We start from the raw sequence: 17,006 nt of genomic DNA on the forward strand, positions 1-17,006 counted from the left end.
AAATTTCTTGAGTGGTTCTGATATGATGTGCAATTGGGACTTCTCTCTTTCTATAGGACAAGTTTAGAAAAGTTGATTTTATTATTACTTTGGATTTTTTTGAGAGTACAGATTGCTTAACCTTTTTTAAAGAAGAAATCTCAGGTGGTAGCTTGACCTAAAACCATGTAGCAAGTGATGTAGGTTTTGAGCTTCAACTTAATGGCCTGCTACTCAGGTTGTGGGGTCCTTACTTAGACTTAAAAGCTTCCTGTTTCACAGTTCTTGTCACTTGTTTCACCTCCACAACAGGTATAGACTACTATGAGAGTAGGTCATTAATTTATTACTAAGAACAAAAAGAAATCTCTTCTTTTCTTCCTGTAAAGGTTCCAGGTTAAGAGGCAGTGGGAAGCAACTTGTGTTTGACTTAAATTTTAAATTTATTTAAAGTCGTCAAGACATGTATAACATGAAAATTTGTCATAATAATATAGTTTTTCCACCTTATAACTTTGATTAATAACTTTCATTTAAAGAAATTCTGGAGCTTTCCTCAGTGTCTGAAAAGTTGCTTTTCTGTCATGTACAGATGTCATATTTGTTGATTTTACACAGCCTGGCTGTGACAATTTTTTTCCACACAGCACAGATTATTACTAAAACCAGCAAAAGCCCAGGGCTGTTTTTTTGGGTAGTTGAAAGTTTTCTGAAATGTTGTGCTTGTCTACAAGATCCACACTTAAATGGAATAGGCAGAGGTAGTGCAGAAGCGATGTCACAATTTCAAAGGTGGGAGTCATAGTGTCAATCTTAGCCTACCCCTTAGATTAGCGGGAATCAGAGACATTTAAATTATTAATACATGAAGTTACCGTGGTTGCAAAGATAAGACAGTTTATTCCCAGAGCAAATTAGGGACTCATCAATCTCCAAAGTCTCAGTTCTGTTAGGTTCTCTATGGAAGTCAGCTGCTTTGAGTGTTTTTAATTCAGACTTTAGAAACTTGTTCATTCTAGTTAGCCGCTATCCAAATTTCTAGAGCCACACAAAGAGATTATTTAGGAAGCCCCTTCCCTCATACCCAGCTTTCATGGCAGTCAAGCCTGGCGCTGGTATATGAATTTAGCTTCAAAGAGAGCTGTGGTTGAGATGTCGCATTTGCACATTTGTCATGGTTAGAAGTGAGTAGCCCTGTCCCTGGAGGGTGAATTGAAGCTCATTCATCTGGAGAAGACTGTCAGTGACAGGCGCCCGCTTCCTCCTCCCAGGGCAGGCGGGGTGGCCTCCTGAAACAGGCAGTGTACTCTTGTAGAACATTACTGCTTCAACAGTACATCAGAAACACTTTAAAGTAATGTTTTAAAATAAAGACGAAGTCTTCCATAACTTATATTTTGGTAGGATTTGTGTCAGAAAACAGGAATGATGGTGTACAGCATTCAGCCATTTCAGCTTTAGATAATACTTATTGTACTCTTTTGTTTCATAACTTAAATATTTTTTTCTGAGTTTTACAGATTCATAAAATTGGGAGAATATAAAATTGTGTGGTGGCTAGAGAGTTGAAGGCAGAAACAGTGACAGACCTTCCTGAATGTAACATTTGACTGGCCTCCTAAAATGGTGGGCATGGGGCGGGACCAGGGGTCTTTGTTAGTCCCAAATTGCTAATTCAGTCATCAGCCTCCAGTTTTATATTTGGTTTCAAAATGCCTTCTTAAGGCAGTGAAGCAATAGAAGCTATGGTTTCATAAACACTTCTAATTAAAGCTTTCTCCTTCAGTAGAGCACCATAAAATGTATATTTGAGGAATAATGTTTGTAAAAGTTTTATGTCATATTTTGCAGCACTTTAAAGCAAACAAATACAAATCAACAATCAGCTCTATAGGTCGTCGTCATGAATAGAAGTGCCTCTTTGCTCAGGTCCAGTTGACACTGGACAGTGGAATTGTAACCTTCAGGGAGTGTAAATGTTACTTCTTTATGTGATTTTGAAGGCCCCTACACATTAAAATCTGACTTAATTTTCTTTTTCCATACATTTCTGTGTTTAAATTGCATGTTCTTTTGTTTCTCCTTATGATTAAGCATTGCAGGATTCTAGTTATGATAGTTAGCAGTCTTACAGAAAGGTGATAATCCCTAACTGTAACACTGCAAACAACAGTAACGGTATATAATTTTTCTTGTGCCTTTATGTGCTTAACTTGGGTAGAGCAGTGAAAATCAAAGGTTATTGCCATTGCCCTTGTTTACTCTGGCATTTTAAGAGTGTGCCTCTGGTACTCAACTGCCTACACATCTATCATTCATAACTCAGTTAGCAACTGGGGAGACGGTATCTCTTAGCACCATGTATTCACCTAGTCCTTGGTATTGCTAACGGAATTGGCAAGCCTGTTTATTTAGAAACGTGGACAAGTGATCATGGCCCTAGCAGCCGCTACAGAGCAACATTCTCAGCACAGCCAGAGCTTCAGCAGAGGAAATATGACACAATTTGGAAAGATTGTTTCTGGCTACATGAGTAGTGTCATTGAGGCAGTTAGATGAGAAGGTAAAGTTTTGTTTTTTTTTTTTTTACATTATGGCACTTTTATTGCTAATTCTAAGGATACATTTTCATGTGGAAAAAAAGGAAGATAAAAAAAAGGAAGATAATGCATTGAAAATGTTGAATATTGACTACAGTTTCTAAGAAGATTTCTTTTGTATTGTTAAGATTTCTCCTTGTTGCTAATTAGGCATATAGTGTTTTGCAAAGCCTTCAGAAAAATGGAGTTGCCTTCTGGAAATTTCTCTTGACCTAAAAAATTGATTTGGAAATACATTATGCCTTCAGAGTACTTGCTGTCAAGATAAGGGTTTTGATGTATTGCATTCACACATTACAGGGTGCCTAGAATGTGTTTAGTGGTGTGAGAGAACCGATACGTCAGCTCTGTAAGTTGTGGTGCATGTTTGGTGGAGTTGATAATCAGGTTGGCAGGATAGTATCAACAGTAACAGTCACAACCCAGTCACAACCCAGTTGTAACTGGCATGAAGGAATTGGTGGTGGTGGTGGTGGCTTAGTCGTTCATTCATGTCTGACTCATGTGACTCCATGGACTGTAGCCAGCAAGGCTCCTATGTCCATGGGATTTCCTAGGCAAGAATACTGGAGTGGGTTGCCAAAAGATTTTAGTTCAAATGAAGTAGCATCATTCAGGAAAGAGTCTAGCTGTCAATGCTTTTAAGAAACCAGTTGAAGGAGAGTTTTGCTCTTAACTATGGGATATCATCTCTGTTTCTTTTTCCATTCCTTATGAGGATGGCGTTACGTCCATCTCAGTGTGTTAATGCTATTCTTTCTTATTTGAAAAATAGCCTTGCATTCAAATAAAACTCCTCTTGACTTTTAAGTATCCATTCACCTGTCAAATGAGAACAGCAACTTAGAATTTCGATTTCCTTCCTTCAGGAATAGCTGCAAAATACATTTTTATTGTAGTTGAGGGTACCAATGATTCTTTAGTGCCTCGTTTCCTTAGCTTTCCTCACATCACTGCCCACACCAGTAGACCCTTGTTCTGAGGTTACTGTTCAGGCAGGTTAGAGCCCATGTAAAACTGGTGAGTTACAAGCCCTAGGATCTTTCAGGGTTCTGCCACCAGCTTACAATGTGACACGTGTTAGGAATCTGTTTAATTTCCTTAGCACAGAGCTAAAAAATTTGTCCTCATAAGCAGGTAATCAGTCTGTGAGAAATAAAACACCTTTGGTGCTTTTTTCATTTGTTCTCTAAAGGTCAGGGATGGGGTAGATGTACATTTGTTTTCCTTTGCTGTCAAAAGAGAAAAATCTTCAAAGATCTTTTTTATCTTTTCTTCTAGGTTGCCAACTTGGCCTGTTCCATCTCAAACAATGAAGAAGGTGTAAAGCTTGTTCGAATGTCTGCAAGCCAGCTAGAAGCCCTCTGTCCTCAGGTAAAGTACAACCAGCAGTGTTTAAGCTATCACCAAATTGGATTTGGGTTATTAAAATGGAAATGAATTTTATTTTATTAGTTTCATTTTTAGGATCTTAGAAGCCTTGAGGACAAAATACTGATCCACAGTCTATGTAGAGAAATGTATGTTTAACTTCCAGTGATATTTCCTAAAGGCGTCATGTGTTACTGTCTCCTTGCCCTTCATTTGAAATGTATAGCCTTTTTCACTGCTGGCAAATGGAGGGAAGGCAGTGGCCATTCCTAAGGGCCTTTCTAAGGGAGGGCCACCTGCAATATGTGGTAATCCTGACATCAGGATTGTTACCCCACGAGCCTGAAAGGATAACTGCTGCCCACCCACACTACATCTTTATGCCCAGTGTTTGGATCTTGTTAGAGGGCATGAGATTCAAGAACTGGAAGCCTTAATCTGCTGTGTCCTGAAGTACCCTTATGATACAGATATTAATAACGTATTGCAGCCAGCTACTGGTAAAACTTGAGAACTTTTCTCCATTTCTAATGGCATGTTGTAAGGCTGGTGATTAGGCTAGGTTAAGCATCTGGGGCTTTAGAAAGACTCTGAAACACGCAGAAGAATGCTTGTTTTGTTAAATGTTAGATGAGCTGCTCCCTCCTGTGAGGTGTACTGATCATGTTTGTGTGGCTTGATACTCCATGCCCCTCGCAGGGGTTTCTGAGGAGTGTCAGTGCTGTTTTGGTGGAAGAGGTTGCCTCTCCAGTTTCTCGGGCAGAGAATGATCATGGGCATACTCTGAAGATTTACAGTAAACCTCTTTCTAAATGTCCTGCCAGATGACATTGGCCACAAATAAAGAGGAATAAACCAAGGGAACTGGAGTATAAGAGATCACAGGAATGAATTTTCTGTGTTAGGCCTGCCACCAGCTTTAAGATACACTGTAACCATTACTTTGGCTCTTTCATATGCATGATTCCTGTCCAAAATAAGTAAACAATGGTGATTAATCTGGGATCCTGACTGGTACACAGGTTAATTAAGGCATTTATTCTCATTCTCAACCATGTGGGTTAGTTTGCAAATGAGAGTTGCTTCCTCTGGGTATTAGTGTGTTGGGTCAGCTGTGGATCCACATGATCTGATCAACATTTCCTCAGCTTTAAATCCAGTCATTAAGTCTGTTAACTGGCCACTCAGTAGCTGTACAGATAATAAGCACAGTGAATTTCATCACTTGCAGAAAGTTCAAGGATGATCAAGTTGTACGAAATAAATTTAGAGCAGATTTTAAAGATTTGGCATTCTTTTCTCAGGCTTGCCATATTACCCTATCAGTGCTTTATTTTTAATGACTTTGGTTCTCCATTTGATTTTGAAATGCTTGAAAAGCGACAATGCTTTCACATATTGGCTGAAACAGATGGTAACATACGCTGATCACACCTACTAAGAGTATTTATATAAATGATCTTAAAGCCTTGAAAAAGAGAGTCTAGTAGATTCTAATGAGAGTGATGGTGTGCATAAGTCACGTTTGCTGGGACTTGTTGCCCAGGCTTTAGGTTGCATCAGAAAGCACCTTTTCTCCCTCTCTTTTGTAGTTCATTTCTCCTACTAGAACAGACCTCAGGACAATACCCAGATGACACCTCGTATTAGGTATAGAAAGAAAAGAACGTGAATTCACTCAGTCATGTCCGACTCTTTGTGACCCCATGGGTGGTAGCCTACCAGGCTCCTCCATCCATGGAATTTTTCAGGCAAGAGTACTGGAGTGCCATTAGGTATATGTCCTCGATAAAAAGGTGTTCAGTTTAGTTCAGTCGCTCAGTCGTGTCTGACTCTTTGCGACCCCATGAATCACAGCCTCCCTGTCCATCACCAGCTCCCGGAGTTTACCCAAACCCATGTCAGTCAAGTCGGTTATGCCATCCAACCATCTCATCCTCTGTCGTCCCCTTCTCCTCCTGCCCCCAATCCTTCCCAGCATTAGGGTCTTTTCCAATGAGTCAACTCTTCGCATGAGGTGGCCAAAGTATTGGAGTTTCAGCTTCAACATCAGTCCTTCCAATGAACAACCAGGACTGATCTCCTTTAGGATGGACTGGTTGGACCTCCTTGCAGTCAAAGGGACTCTCAAGAGTCTTCTTCAACACCACAGTTAAGAAGCATTAGTTCTTCAGCGCTCAGCTTTCTTCACCGTGCAACTCTCACATCCATACATGACCACTGGAAAAACCATAGCCTTGACTACAGGGACTTTTGTTGGCAAAGTAATGTCTCTGCTTTTAAATATGCTATCTAGGTTGGCCATAACCTTCCTTCCAAGGAGTAAGTGTCTTTTAATTTCATGGCTGGAATCACCATCTGCAGTGATTTTGGAGCCCCAAAAAATAAAGTCTGACACTGTTTCCACTGTTTCCCCATCTATTTCCCATGAAGTGATGGGACCAGATGCCATGATCTTAGTTTTCTGAACGTTGAGCTTTAAGCCAACTTTTTCACTCTCCTCTTTCACTTTCATCAAGAGGCTCTTTTCTGCCATAAGGGTGGTGTCATCTGCATATCTGAGGTTATTGATATTTCTCCTGGCAGTCTTGATTCCAGCTTGTGTTTCTTCCAGCCCAGCATTTCTCATGATGTACTCTGCATATAAGTTAAATAAGCAGGGTGACAATATACAGCCTTGACGTACTCCTTTTCCTATTTGGAACCAGTCTGTTGTTCCATGTCCAGTTCTAACTGTTGCTTCCTGACCTGCATACAGGTTTCTCAAGAGACAGGTCAGATGGTCAGGTATTCCCATCTCTATCAGAATTTTCCACAGTTTATTGTGATCCACACAATCAAAGGCTTTGGCATAGTCAATAAAGCAGAAATAGATGTTTTTCTGGAACTCTCTTGCTTTTTTGATGATCCAGCAGATGTTGGCAATGTGATCTCTGGTTCCTCTGCCTTTTCTAAAACCAGCTTGAACATCTGGAAGTTCACAGTTGACGTCTTAATGAAGCCTGGCTTGGAGAATTTTGAGCATTACTTTACTAGCGTGTGAGATGAGTGCAATTGTGCGGTAGTTTGAGCATTCTTTGGCATTGCCTTTCTTTGGGATTGGAATGAAAACTGACCTTTTCCAGTCCTGTGGCCACTGCTGAGTTTTCCAGATTTGCTGGCATATTGAGTGCAGCACTTTCACAGCATCATCTTTCAGGATTTGAAATAGCTCAACTGGAATTCCATCACCTCCACTAGCTTTGTTCGTGTGATGCTTCCTAAGGCCCACTTGACTTCACATTCCAGGATGTCTGGCTCTAGGTGAGTGATCACACCATCGTGATTATCTGGGTCGTGAAGATCTTTTTTGTACAGTTCTTCTTTGTATTTTTGCCACCTCTTCTTAATATCTTCTGCTTCTGTTAGGTCCATATCATTTCTGTCCTTTATCGAGCCCATCTTTGCATGAAATATTCCCTTGGTATCTCTGATTTTCTTGAAGAGATCTCTAGTCTTTACCATTCTGTTGTTTTCCTCTATTTCTTTGCATTGATCGCTGAGGAAGGCTTTTTTATCTCTCCTTGCTATTCTTTGGAACTCTGCACTCAGATGCTTATATCTTTCCTTTTCTCCTTTGCTTTTCGCTTCTCTTCTCTTCCCAGCTATCTGTAAGGCCTCCTCAGACAGCCATTTTGCTTTTTTGCATTTCTTTTCCATGGGGATGGTCTTGATCCCTGTCTCCTGTACAATGTTACAAACCTCTGTCCATAGTTCATCAGGCACTCTGTCTATCAGATCTAGTCCCTTAAATCTATTTCTCACTTTCACTGTATAATCATAAGGGATTTGATTTAGGTCATACCTGAATGGTCTAGTGGTTTTCCCTACTTTCTTCAATTTAAGTCTGAATTTGGCAATAAGCAGTTCATGATCTGAGCCACCGTCTACTCCCGGTCTTGTTTTTGCTGACTGTATAGAGCTTCTCCATCTTCGGCTGCAAAGAATATAATCAATCTGATTTCGGTGTTGACCATCTGGTGATGTCCATGTGTAGAATCTTCTCTTGTGTTGTTGGAAGAGGGTGTTTGCTATGACCAGTGTGTTCTCTTGGCAAAACTCTATTAGCCTTTGCCCTGCTTCACTCTGTACTCCAAGGCCAAATTTGCCTGTTAACGCCAGGTGTTTCTTGACTTCCTACTTTTGCATTCCAGTCCCCTATAATGAAAAGGACATCTTTTTTGGGTGTTAGTTCTAAAAGGTCTTGTAGGTCTTCATAGAACCATTCAAGTTCAGCTTAGCATTACTGGTCGGGACATAGACTTGGATTACCATGATATTGAATGGTTTGCCTTGGAAACGAACAGAGATCATTCTGTCATTTTTGAGATTGCATCCACATACTGCATTTCGGACTCTTGTTGACCATGATGGCTACTCCATTTCTTCTAAGGGATTCTTGCCCACAGTAGTAGATATAATGGTCATCTGAGTTAAATTCACCCATTCCAGTCCATCTTAGTTCGCTGATTCCTAGAATGTCGATGTTCACTCTTGCCATCTCTTGTTTGACCACTTCTAATTTGCCTTGATTCATGGACTAACATTCCAGGTTCCTATGCAATATTGCTCTTTACAGCATTGGACATTGCTTCTATCACCAGTCACATCCACAACTGGGTATTGTTTTTGCTTTGGCTCCATCCCATCACTTTGTGGAGTTATTTCTCCACTGATCTCCAGTAGCATATTGGGGAGTTCATCTTTCAGTGTCCTATCTTTTTGCCTTTTCATACTGTTCATGGGGTTCTCAAGGCAAGAATACTGAAGTGGTTTGCCATGCCCTTCTCCAGTGGACCACATTCTGTCAGACCTCTCCACTGTGACCCATCTGTTTTGGGTGACCCCACACAGCATAGCTTAGTTTCATTGAGATAGACAAGGCTGTGGTCCGTGTGATCAGATTGGCTAGTTTTCAGTGATTATGGTTTCAGTGTGTCTGCCCTCTGATGCCCTCTCGCAACACCTACCGTCTTACTTGGGTTTCTTTTACCTTGGACGCGGTAAGAGTGAAAGGTGTTACTTGGTGTGATTATTCTCCCAGATTCTCTCCCAGGCTCCTTCCTACTACCCTGGCTCGCAAACAGGGCTGGGCAGATCCAATGACAGCAAATACAGCAGACATTGCAGGCATGGTAATGACAAACTGGATAGCAGGTGCCATTTCTAAATGAGGTAACTGTGACTCCATTCCAGCCCATTATTGCTAGATTCTTTCATTATTTGTAAAGAGAAGTCAGCAATTCAGATTTTTTGGTAAGTCCCAATTTTAAAGGATTGGTAACTAAAATTTTGAAATTCTTTGAGGCAGGTAAAACAAATTTCTGGGAGCTGCATCTCACCTACCTGGCCCATGTGTTTCATACTCGAAGGACCTCTCCTTTAAGGTGGCTAATGGCTGTCCCTCTCTTCAGCGTGATATGGGCAGTGATGTCAGGCATCACTAGCTTGTCTGATAAACCCTAGGCAGGCTAATCAACTTGAATAAACTAGTTAGTTAATTCACCAGTAGTTTAACATGGTGTTTAATATGCTGTAGCATGTAGACAATATTAAAGTGTATGTTTCTTTGAGGCTACTGTCAGCATCCATCCACAGTATAGAATATGTGTTGGGTTTTTCCAGTCTCTTATGTTTCATACCCACACTGCTGCATTTAGGCAGCCCTGACCCCTCTGTTGGGGGCTTTTCTGTGACCCCACCTATGGTGTGGAGTTGGCTACTAGACCTTATTGTTCATTTCTGGAAGGGAGAGATGATAAATGGAACCTGTAGAGCAGTTTTCTTCCCCATCTTTCCATTCACCCAATAGCAGATTAACTTTTGGAAATGGGAAATTCTGTTCTAAAGTACCAACTTTTTAGGAGTTAAGCTATTTTAACTCCAAATGTTTGTGGTATTAAAGCTGAGTTCAGACAGTGTAACCTGAAGGTGGATTTATTTTGTTGCTTGGGGGAGAAAAGCACCCACATTTTTTGGTGACTTACTGGTGTCATGAGTAGGGAAGAAAGTAGGTCAGCACTCTCTGCATTGCCTTCTGCTTTGTGTCTGCAGTATCTCACTCTGTTCTCCAGAACAGGGACCTACCTCCATCTGAGCAGATAGCACCAGTCACATGCTCTTACCAGGAAAAAAAAAATCATACTGTTCTGGAAAAGGACATGATTGCCCACATCATCTCACTCATGGGTGTGCTCAAGTCTTAGTCCTTGGTAGCTGCTTAAAAGATTTTCAGTTTTCAGTTCATCCAATGCTGGTCAAAACAAAGTGGAAAAACCCTGCCAACAGCAGGCTTCTGACAGTTGAGTCTTTAAAATCAGAGAAGGGCGTTTTGGAGAAGATCTCACTTAATATTTTATTTTTCTTAGTTCATTATGCAAGAATGAGCATTGTACATTTAAGTTAATACAAATCTGGCAGTTTAATATTTCATATGGCTAGGTTTAATGCATGGCCTTTCTTGGAAACTTAAGCAAGGGTGAATCAAGTCTTTGAAGCTGCTGCTTTACCTACATTTTTTTGTCCTTTTTGGGAGGGGGGGTGGATTTCTTGCTAACTGGATTGAGAAAGAAGAAATGTTCTCATGTTGTTTTTTTCTTCTGCCTCCTTAGATTTATCTTTCATATTACTGCTTCTTCCATTGTGCTATGGGAATTCTAATCATTTTTGTGGCTAACAGGCTTGACAAGCATTTGTTGTTGTTCATTCCCTATCAAATAAGCATAAACTCAGACAGGCCTGGTCTGTATAGTTAATGAGAAAATATATAGCTCTTAAATGAGCTAAGGCATACCAGCCAGGGAAGCCTGTGGCATCAGGCTCTCATTCATGTGTTATTATCTCACCTTTCCACTTCTGATTTTCTCTAACATTTTTACACAGCAATTGCACAGAAGACGTCAAAGGAGATGCTTCTGACTAAAAGTTTTCTCACAGCATTTTCTGTGTCTCTTTCCTCCCTTAACCCCCTCCCATGGAGGTCTGGAGGTAATAGGGCCCCAGAAACACTGTAGTCTCCTTGTAAACCTTGTATATTGATACTGGTCTGTTGTTTTGTTTTGTTGTAAAGTCTAATTTCCATACCATAAGAGGTTTCCCTGTTCCATTTTCTTGAAAAGTCTATATAATTGGTATTAGTTCTTTAAATGCTTGGGGAGAATTTATCAATGAAGCCATCTGGCCTGAAATTTTCTATATGGGAAGATTTTAAACTAAATTGTTCAAATTATTATTTAAACAATAAGAAATTATTTCTTTAATAGGTATAATGATATTCAGATTATTTGTTTAAACATTTAGCTGTTTATTCTTGACTGACTTTTGATAATTTGTATTTTATCACTTGCTACTCTATTATTTTTTTCCTTCTACTTGCTTTGGGTTTATTTCCCCCTTTGTCTAGTTTCTTAAGTTAGAAGCTTTTAAATCATTGATTTGAGACCTTCTCTTCTAATGTAACATGTAATGTTGGTGTGTAGCTTCTCAGATTGCTCAGTGGTAAAGAATCTGCCTGCCAGTGCAGGAGACAAAAGGATTGGGTTCAATCCCAAGGTGGAGAAGATCCCCTGGAGTAGGAAATGACAGCCTGCTCCAGTATTCTTACTTGGGAAATCCCATGGACAGAGGAGACTGGCAGGAGCTACAGTCCATGGGGTCACAGACAATTGGACAGGACTGAGCATAGACACACATACACAACGTTGGTGTGTATGTTAAATCGCATGATTGGGATGGTCAAGAAAGACCTCACTGAGACCGTGATGTAGAAGCAAAGACCAGAAAGGAGATGATAGAACAAGCCAGGGACTGTGTCTGAGGGGAGAGCAGTCCAGGAAGTTCAGTCGCTCAGTTGTGTCCGACTATTTGCGACCCCATGAATTGCAGCACGCCAGGCCTCTCTGTCCATCACCAACTCCCGGAGTCTATCCAAACCCATGTCCATCGAGTCGTTGATGCCATCCAACCGTCTCATCCTCTGTCGTCCCCTTCTCCTCCTGCTCCCAATCCTACCCGCATTAGGGTCTTTTCCAGTGAGTCAACTCTTCACATGAGGTGGCCTAAGTATTGGAGTTTCAGCTTCAACATTAGTCCTTCCAATGAACACCCAGGACTGATCTCCTTTAGGATGGATTGATTGGATCTCCTTGCAGTCCAAGGGACTCACAAGTCTTCTCCAACACCACAGTTCAAAAGCATCAATTTTGTGGCACTCAGCTTTATTCACCAACCAACTCTCACATCCATACGTGACCACTGGAAAAACCATAGCCTTGACTAGACGGACTTTTGTTGGCAAAGTAATGTCTCTGCTTTTAAATATGCTATCTAGGATGGCCATAACCTTCCTTCCAAGGAGTAAGCGTCTTTTAATTTCATGGCTGCAGAGGGAACAGCAAGTATAGAGACTTTGAGGAAGAAGAGTGAAATATCTAACAGGAGTGTGAATGGTATAGAGCCTTTTATAGGGCCATGGTAAAGCATTTGGTTTTTTTACTTTGAGTCACATGGGAAGCCATTGATGGGTTTTGAGTAGAGAGTTGACATGATCTAACTTTGATTTTTACCAAAGTCTCTCTGACTTCTGTGAGGAAAGACCCCCTAGAAAGCTGTGGTAAGCAGAATAATGTGCTGTACCCACTCCCAATATCCTAATTACTAAAACCTGTGAATATATTGCCTTGTTTGGCAGAGGTAAATAAATTAAGGATCTTAAAATGGTTAAATTAACCTAGATTATCTAGTAGGTCCCTAATATAATTGCAAGGGTCCTTATATGAGGAAACCAGTGGTGTTGGCATCAGAGAAGGAGATGTGATCATGGAAGCAGGAGTTGGAGTGAAGTGGCCACAAGCCAAGGCATGTGGGTAACCTCTAAAGACTGGGAAAGACAAGGACTGGATTCTCCCCGAGAACCTCTGGAATGAACATTCGGCTAACACTTTGATTTTAGCTCTGTAAGACCCACTTTAGACTTCTGCCCTTCAGAGCTGTAAGATAACACCTTTGTGTTGTTTTAAGTACAACTAGTTTAGTGATAATATGTTACAGCAGCTTAGGAGACCGAAACAGAGGCAAGAGTACAGTGGAAGTGGTAAGCTCTGGTTATAGAGTCCAAATATATTTTGAAGGTGGAATTTACTGAAGGATTAGCTGTGAAGTGAGGGGAAAGAGAAGAGTCAGGAAGAATTCCAGGTTTTGATCCTAAGTAACCAGAAAGATGGAGCTATCATTCATGTTAATTTTGTGGTGCCTGTTAGATATGCAACCAATAAAGTCAAGTTTAGGGAAGAAGAATGGGTGAATTGAACTCAGATGACCATAATATCTACTACTGTGGTCAAGAATCCCTTAGAAGAAAAGGAGTAGCCATCATGGTCAACAAAAGAGTCCAAAAGGCAGTATGTGGATGCAATCTCAAAAACGATAGAATGATCTCTGTTTGTTTCCAAGGCAAACCATTCAATATCACAGTAATCCAAGTCTATGCCCTGACCAGTAACGCTGAAGAAGCTGAAGTTGAACGGTTCTATGAAGACCTACAAGACCTTCTAGAACTAACACCCAAAAAAGATGTCCTTTTCATTATAGGGGACTGGAATGCAAAAGTAGGAAGTCAAGAAACACGTGGCATAACAGGCAAATTTGGCCTTGGAGTACAGAGTGAAGCAGGGCAAAGGCTAATAGAGTTTTGCCAAGAGAACGCGTTGGTCATAGCAAACACCCTCTTTCAACAACACAAGAGAAGACTCTACACATGGACATCACCAGATGGTCAACACCGAAATCAGATTGATTATATTCTTTGCAGCCAAAGATGGAGAAGCTCTATACAGTCGGCAAAAACAAGACCAGGAGCAGATGGTGGCTCAGATCATGAACTGCTTATTGCCAAATTCAGACTTAAATTGAAGAAAGTAGGAAAAACCACTAGTCCATTCAGGTATGACCTAGATCAAATCCCTTATGAGTATACAGTTGAAGTGACAAATAGATTTAAGGGACTAGATCTGATAGAGTGCCTGATGAACTATGGACAGAGGTTTGTGACATTGTACAGGAGACAGGGATCAAGACAATCCCCATGGAAAAGAAATGCAAAAAAGCAAAATGGCTGTCTGAGGAGGCCTTACAGATAGCTGGGAAGAGAAGAGAAGCGAAAAGCAAAGGAGAAAAGGAAAGATATAAGCATCTGAGTGCAGAGTTCCAAAGAATAGCAAGGAGAGATAAAAAAGCCTTCCTCAGCGATCAGTGCAAAGAAATAGAGGAAAACAACAAACTGGGAAAGAATAGAGATCTCTTCAAGAAAATTAGAGATACCAAAGGAACGTTTCATGCAAAGATAGGCTTGATAAGGACAGAAATGGTATGGACCTAACAGAAGCAGAAGATATAAGGAAGAGGTGGCAAGAATACACAGAATGAACTGTACAAAAAAGATCTTCATGACCCAGATAATCACGATGGTGTGATCACTCACCTAGAGCCGGACATCCTGGAATGTGAAGTCCAGTGGGCCTTAGAAAGCATCACTATGAACAAAGCTAGTGGAGGTGATGGAATTCCAGTTGAGCTATTTCAAATCCTGAAAGATGATGCTGTGAAAGTGCTGCACTCGATATGCCAGCAAATTTGGAAAAGTCAGCAGTGGCCACAGGACTGGAAAAGGTCAGTTTTCGTTCCAATCCAAAAGAAAGGCAATGCCAAAGAATGCTCAAACTACCGCACAGTTGCACTCATCTCACACGCTAGTAAAGTAATGCTCAAAATTCTCCAAGCCAGGCTTCAGCAATACGTGAACTGTGAACTTCCAGATGTTCAAGCTGGTTTTAGAAAAGGCAGAGGAACCAGAGATCACATTGCCAACATCTGCTGGATCATCAAAAAAGCAAGAGAGTTCCAGAAAAACATCTATTTCTGCTTTATTGACTATGCCAAAGCCTTTGACTGTGTGGATCACAATAAACTGTGGAAAATTCTGATAGAGATGGGAATACCTGACCATCTGACCTGTCTCTTGAGAAACCTGTATGCAGGTCAGGAAGCAACAGTTAGAACTGGACATGGAACAACAGACTGGTTCCAAATAGGAAAAGGAGTACGTCAAGGCTGTATATTGTCACCCTGCTTATTTAACTTATATGCAGAGTACATCATGAGAAATGCTGGGCTGGAAGAAACACAAGCTGGAATCAAGACTGCCAGGAGAAATATCAATAACCTCAGATATGCAGATGACACCACCCTTATGGCAGAAAGTGAAGGAGAATTAAAGAGCCTCTTGATGAAAGAGGAGAGTGAAAAAGTTGGCTTAAAGCTCAACGTTCAGAAAACTAAGATCATGGCATCTGGTCCCATCACTCCATGGGAAATAGATGGGGAAACAGTGGAAACAGTGTCAGACTTTATTTTTTTGGGCTCCAAAGTCACTGTAGATGGTGATTGCAGCCATGAAATTAAAAGACGCTTACTCCTTGGAAGGAAGGTTATGGCCAACTTAGATAGCATATTTAAAACAGAGACATTACTTTGCCAACAAAAGTCCGTCTAGTCAAGGCTATGGTTTTTCCAGTGGTCATGTATGGATGTGAGAGTTGGACGGTGAATAAAGCTGAGTGCTGCAGAATTGATGCTTTTGAACTGTGGTGTTGGAGAAGACTCTTGGGAGTCTCTTGGACTGCAAGGAGATCCAATCAATCCATCCTAAAGGAGATCAGTCCTGGGTGTTCATTGGAAGGACTGATGTTGAAGCTGAAACTCCAATACTTTGGCCACCTCATGCAAAGAGTTGACTAACTGGAAAAGACCCTAATGCTGGGTAGGATTGGGGGCGGGAGGAGAAGGGGATGACAGAGGAAGAGATGGTTGGATGGCATCACCGACTTGATGGACATGGGTTTGAGCAGACTCCAGGAGTTGCCGATGGACAGAGAGGCCTGGCATGCTGCAATACGTGGGGTCGTAAATAGTCGGATACGACTGAGCGACTGAACTGAACTGGACAAAATGTATAAATGTGGGATTCTTTAACACATACATGGTGCTTAAAGTCATCAGCTTTGATAAGTTCACCAGTGGAATGGGTAAACCCAGAATAAAAAGATCTGGGTAATAAAACTGGGGTTCCCAGATATCTAGAGTTTGGGGAGGTGAGAGGTATCCAGCAAAGGAGATTCGGGAAGTATTACTGACCAGAAGATCACCAGAAGCTCACTCTATCTGGGAAGACAAGTGGGGAAAATGTTCTGGGAAAGAGTCATTATTCATGTCAGATGGTTGTAGAATGTGACCTGAGAATTGATCCTTGGATTGAGCAACATATGGAGATCACAGATGATCTTGAACAAAGAAGTTTAGGTAGAATTTAGGAGATCACTAGAGTGGATTCAAGGGAAAAGAGATGAATTGAATACAGCAAGTTGATAGCTCTTTCATATTAAATGTAAGGATAATGGAGACATGGGGTGGTAGCATGTAGTACATACGGGGTTGAGAGTGACTTTTGCTTTTTATTTTTAGTTGGGAGCTTCTTTTAACATTCAGCTGATGGAAATAATCCAGTAGAAGGGAATAAAGACTAGAGTGATAATAAAGACTAGAGTGGAGAGAATTACTAGGATATTGTCCTACAGTAGAGAAGAGGAAGTGAGATCTGTGGATAAGTGGCAAGACTGTTCTGAGATAAGAGCATAGATAGGAACATTCACAGTTAAAAAGAGGTAAGACAGCATGTGGCGTAAATGGGTAGATGCAGTGATAAGATTCGCAGACATTCCTTTTGATTGTATTCATCTTTTCATTTAAATAGGAAGCAGAGCTATAAGCTAAGAGTGATGATGCTCTCAGAAGTGTGACAGGTTTCAGGAGAAGATATGGAATAATTACTCTTTGAGAGTCCAGACTTGAAGAGAGGAAGATACTGATTGGACTAAGGAAATCTGGTTCTCTTGCTGTCCCCAACACTGTGAATCCTCTTGAAGTTGAGTGATAGATATTTTAAAGTGAGATGCATTCAAGATG

General features: G+C 40.9%; 1 protein-coding gene across 8 annotated transcripts in view; it reads left to right on the top strand.

The window, feature by feature from the left end:
• CTNNA1 (catenin alpha 1) overlaps positions 1-17,006 on the top strand; it is a 370,505-nt gene that overhangs the window by 328,440 nt on the left and 25,059 nt on the right. For 7 of the 8 annotated variants that reach the window (XM_081500833.1, XM_081500835.1, XM_081500832.1 and 4 more), the window contains one exon: positions 3,861-3,953. In XM_081500833.1, coding sequence (XP_081356959.1) covers positions 3,861-3,953 — 93 coding nt within the window. Of the gene's footprint in view, positions 1-3,837; positions 3,954-17,006 lie in introns of all 8 variants that reach the window. The other variant, XM_081500836.1, reaches the window with a different exon arrangement.

This window comes from Giraffa tippelskirchi, chromosome 6 (genome assembly GCF_054371585.1).
Source record: "Giraffa tippelskirchi isolate mGirTip1 chromosome 6, T2T-mGirTip1v1.2.pri, whole genome shotgun sequence".
NCBI classification, from domain to species: Eukaryota; Metazoa; Chordata; class Mammalia; order Artiodactyla; family Giraffidae; genus Giraffa; species Giraffa tippelskirchi.